Below are 4,469 nucleotides of genomic sequence, written 5' to 3' on the forward strand. Positions count from 1 at the left end.
TTATATTTTCGCAAAAAAAATCAAAAATATAATATTTATATGATTCAAGTTATGATCATACTTTTTTATATTTAACATCTATCCCCGCACTTTTTTAAAGAAAATAATGTTTCATATTTTAGGTATCACTTGGCGCTATAACATATTCGAAGCTGGATCGGGAGAAAATTCTATAAATATGTTTTTATGACGAATATTAATATTCATAATTAATATTTTTTCGAATTTTAAAGTTTTCATTTTAGAATCGGTACCGCTGGGGTCTAGTTAGTACAGTGTCCAAATTTTAGGTTGGTGGCACCAGTAAAAGGTATCGAAAATGGCCGCTAGAATATCTGTATTCTAGGATCACCTTGGTTGGTTATAGGGGTTAGTGGTTACCAAAAAAGGTGGGGGGGAAGATTCTTCACTAGCACCAAGTTTACATAAAATATGATTAAATATAAAAGTAGATATAATTGTGTGGACAGTGTAAAGATTTTAAAAACCGTTGGCATGCGAAGTTTGTTTCATAATTTAAGGCACTTAAACGTCAATATCTATTGATCAACATCCTATTACAAGATAAATTTACATTAAACTTACCATTTTTATGCTTTAAATTAAATACTTATGCTCCAGAATAACTCTTCCGCCAGAAATGAGTGTAGAACTGCAAACAGAAAACGTCTAGTAACCAAACACAATACGAGAAATTCAAACGCACATGCCCAGTACAAGTATTGTCACATCGATTGAAAACATATCTGTAAAAAAAATCGAAGATATATGTGAAGTAAATAACGTTTTGAGTGTTAAACACAACTTTTTTTATTTAGAAAAATATTGTTATTACTGTTCTTTGAAAATTAGGTTTAATAATACATTTGTCGACATTAACAAATGACTACGGCGCTCCTAATTCTACCACGGCATCAGTATGTGTGAGCGCTAACCAACGATTTTGCAGGAAGCTTCCAGAATGTAGTTCACGGAAGGGGTAAATTCTGGTACGGAGTAACCGTTCACTATGATGATATTTAGACAATGTATTCTGCCTTACTTTTACATTAACCTAAATTAATACTCATGACATTAATCTATTATATGCGCAAGTTCTAGGAATTTCTCAACTAAGTCAAAACACATGCTTCTATCTATCAAAGTCTATATCATATACATTTCTGAACCTATACCACAAACATGCCATACTAAACTAAATCTATTAAACAAAAGCATTGGCCAGATTGGCTGAAAGAGGGATTCTGTCTATTTCATATAAATTAAAGTTGGATTACACGAATACAGTATGATTTACGCAAACATATGAAGTGAAAAGATAATATAGAAGCTTCTAACACAGCGTGGAACCAACCAGCCTAAAATAATGTGTTGTAAATGTTGCGTACAGTACATAACTTATATTATGACAGTCACTAGCCGCCTGGAAACAGATATGGTTTAACATAATTTGAATACAAGATTATAACTGGAAACAAATATGGTTTAACATGATTTCAATTTCAATAAAAGATTATAAAGAGTAGTTCTGTGCGTATTCATGAACACATGTCTCATGATAAAATATGGCACAAGATATTATAAGCTTTACAATGAATTGTGAATATGAAAAACACAGCAAAATGCGAGCTGATGTGACATTCCATACTTCTAAGCAACTCCTTTTTGTTATATTTTTTAACAGTTTCTCAAAATATATATCGATAGAAATATTGAAGCTTAAGTTATAACTCATCCTGCACAATTAATCTAAAAACACTCTAGGTACGAGCAAATTGAAGAAAGCAAAGCAGGAGACAAGTGTATTGCTATTGTGCCAACTCTGGTGTCTCTCTATGGTATGAAAGACCCAAACACTGTTAACTACTACCTGCACCACCTGTTTTTGTGAATTCATATATCTGTAGGCAGGTTCAAAAACCAAGCATCTTTAAAAAATCAGAAAACAAGTGCAAAATATTCGAAATTTAAACCTAATGATTTCGAAATGTGATTTTACTTAGAAGGCGTAACAATAAGCCTTTAATTTTAACCTAGTGAATTTGAGCTTAATGAAACATATAATGAAATAAAATGCGGTTAAATATACAATGTTACTGATGTAGCAAGCCACCATACCTTGCATAAAGGCCTAGATAACTACCACAACCTGACTACTAAATGGAATGACAATGAAAATAAAGGTAGCACTTAGGATCTCTATGTATTCATTGAACTGGAACCTCACAGTCAGATCTTGAACCTGGTTTAAAAGGAGAAAAACCAAACAAGTCTGTCGATTCACTTTCTTTAGTTGGTCTGTAATTAAAAACACCTAGAATTAGCTAAGTATTTTATAGTAGCTTACTTAGAGTAATAGATCAATTCTGGCCTAAATTTCAGGTCCCATGATGACTGTGGGACCTCACCAATACCTTTTTGAAGAGCTGGGATTTAAGACCAGATTTGACCATTACCCCAATACCTAACCCATATAGAGTATAATGTACATACACAGTGTTGTGGTAATGAGAAAAATATGGCCTAAATCTCATGTTCTACAGCATGTCATGCTGCTGAACCTCACCCACATAGAACAGATCACTATGGCATATGTACAACTATAAAACATGCCCAAGAATACAATGTCAAATTCTACACTGACTGTGGATTCTGAGGTTGGTCAACATTCTTCTTGTTGACATCTTTAACTTTAGATCTCCTTGACTTCCCTCCTCCACTGCTACTGTTGCTGCTGCTTCTTGAAATTCGACGCTGACGATTCCGTCGATTTGTTTCCTTTTGTTCCCTTAAACCTGATGAAAAACATACTTTATATAGTAGGTTGCCTGTAAGATACATGTCTCCATGTTTTTATTCATTTTTATTGTCTGATTTGGTGAAAAACAATGATTATTTACAAAATTATGAATTGTATCCTTTCTCCTCTAAAGAAAAGTTGTTAATTGTTAAGAAACTGTGAGGAAATATGAAATGTTGTATGCCATGGTATCCATCTTACCGACACCTACTATAAGATCTACTTTAAAGAAATAAATTCAAGTTGTTTATAGCCAAACTCAAGGTTACTACTCTTCTGCATGAAAAATACATTACATTGTAATGGGGAAGTGGTTTTTATTACACACCTCGTGCCACACTCATGTTTGGAACTTTGCTTGCATGTTGGTACCTTACAGCAGACTTCCTTTGTAGTTTCCCATCGGTAGCATCAGCTGCCTCAGCTTCTGGCTGTAAGAACAAAACCATTAACAACATATTAGGTATCTTCTATTATTAATCCATATGGGTGAGGCCCTACACCTACAGCATGGTACACTATGGGATCTAAGATAAAGTTCAGAGTTGGCTCATTACCCTGACACTCAGATAGCTACAAACACATTAGTGACCACTGGGTTAGAGGTTAGAGCAAGTGTCTTGCCAAAGGACAGATATGCTTAAATCATATTGAAAAGTATGTTTTAGTTACAAAACAAGTGCCTAACTACTAAGTCACAACATTTGACTATTAGATATATAGTAGGGTGGGGGAGATGGAATAGCCTTTTTTATTTTGTCGTCCCATTCTGTGGTAACAGAGAATATTCAAAGAATTATTGAACCGATCCTTACAATTCTTACAGACTGTTGATTATTGTTTCAACAGGTCACAGGATACTTACAACAAAGGGTGCTGAACCGAACAGGTCCGTGTCTTCCTTGCTTTCCACAACTACTTGCGCTGAAAATGGAGCCGAATCAAACGGGTTGTGGCTTGCTTCCTCCTCAGGTAGATCTGCTGTTATATCAGTTGGTACTTCAGTGAATGGAGTGCTGCCGAACTCATCTATAACTCCAACTTCTTCAACCTTGTTCTTTGAACCTGGTGTAATAAAGTTATAAAACTGGAAACACTGCCAAAAAAAGAGCTCAGAATTATAGATGTTTGAAAAGTGATTATGTAAATGTGAAAGAGATCTTCTGGTGTTTGTTTCATGATTTTTATGAACGTTTTGTCTCCTATGTGGAAAGACATCATGTCATTAAGCGTCTTATCCAAGGACATATGTCACATGTGACATATGCATGCAATAAAAGCTATGTCAAATCACGAACTCATACCCACTAGGCTAAACATCTGGTAAAATCTGTTTTTTTGCGCTAAAAATAGTACTTAACATACTAACACCTATAACTCATGTACAGATTAATTGGTGAATGAATGAATGTAACTTACTTTATCCTCGCGTGGCCGGGAAACGACAGTCGTGATCACACAGGTTTAACACCTCGTGCCAGCTTACGATTTACCATGTATGTTACTTTGGGGTGATTATTTTTAATTGGATTTTTTCATATATTTTTCATGTATGGCTGATAATTTGGACAACCCATTAGTGCCACTGGATTGGAGCAATTTGTCGTAAGTGTCTTTGCCAAGGACACATACGACCACAATGGTAGCAGCGACGAGCCTTGAACCCATT

General features: G+C 34.8%; 3 protein-coding genes across 3 annotated transcripts in view; all 3 read right to left on the minus strand.

Annotated features, from left to right (window-relative positions):
- LOC100184470 (deoxycytidine kinase) overlaps positions 1 to 4,469 on the minus strand; it is a 19,340-nt gene that overhangs the window by 12,042 nt on the left and 2,829 nt on the right. The gene's annotated exons all lie outside the window — the stretch shown is intronic.
- Positions 1 to 4,469, minus strand: part of LOC104266407 (ribonuclease P protein subunit p29-like) — a 13,822-nt gene that overhangs the window by 6,139 nt on the left and 3,214 nt on the right. The window lies entirely within an intron of this gene.
- Positions 1,232 to 4,469, minus strand: part of LOC100177166 (BMP-2-inducible protein kinase-like) — a 13,598-nt gene continuing 10,360 nt past the window's right edge. Inside the window, exons 19-22 of the mRNA XM_018814935.2 lie at positions 3,666 to 3,865; positions 3,129 to 3,231; positions 2,645 to 2,795; positions 1,232 to 2,298 (exon numbers count right to left, since the gene is read on the minus strand). Of these exons, the coding sequence (XP_018670480.2) occupies positions 2,208 to 2,298; positions 2,645 to 2,795; positions 3,129 to 3,231; positions 3,666 to 3,865 (545 nt within the window). The 3' untranslated portion in view covers positions 1,232 to 2,207. The remainder of the gene's footprint in view (positions 2,299 to 2,644; positions 2,796 to 3,128; positions 3,232 to 3,665; positions 3,866 to 4,469) is intronic.

The sequence above is a fragment of the Ciona intestinalis genome, chromosome 14 (genome assembly GCF_000224145.3).
Source record: "Ciona intestinalis chromosome 14, KH, whole genome shotgun sequence".
In the NCBI taxonomy this organism is placed as follows: domain Eukaryota; kingdom Metazoa; phylum Chordata; class Ascidiacea; order Phlebobranchia; family Cionidae; genus Ciona; species Ciona intestinalis.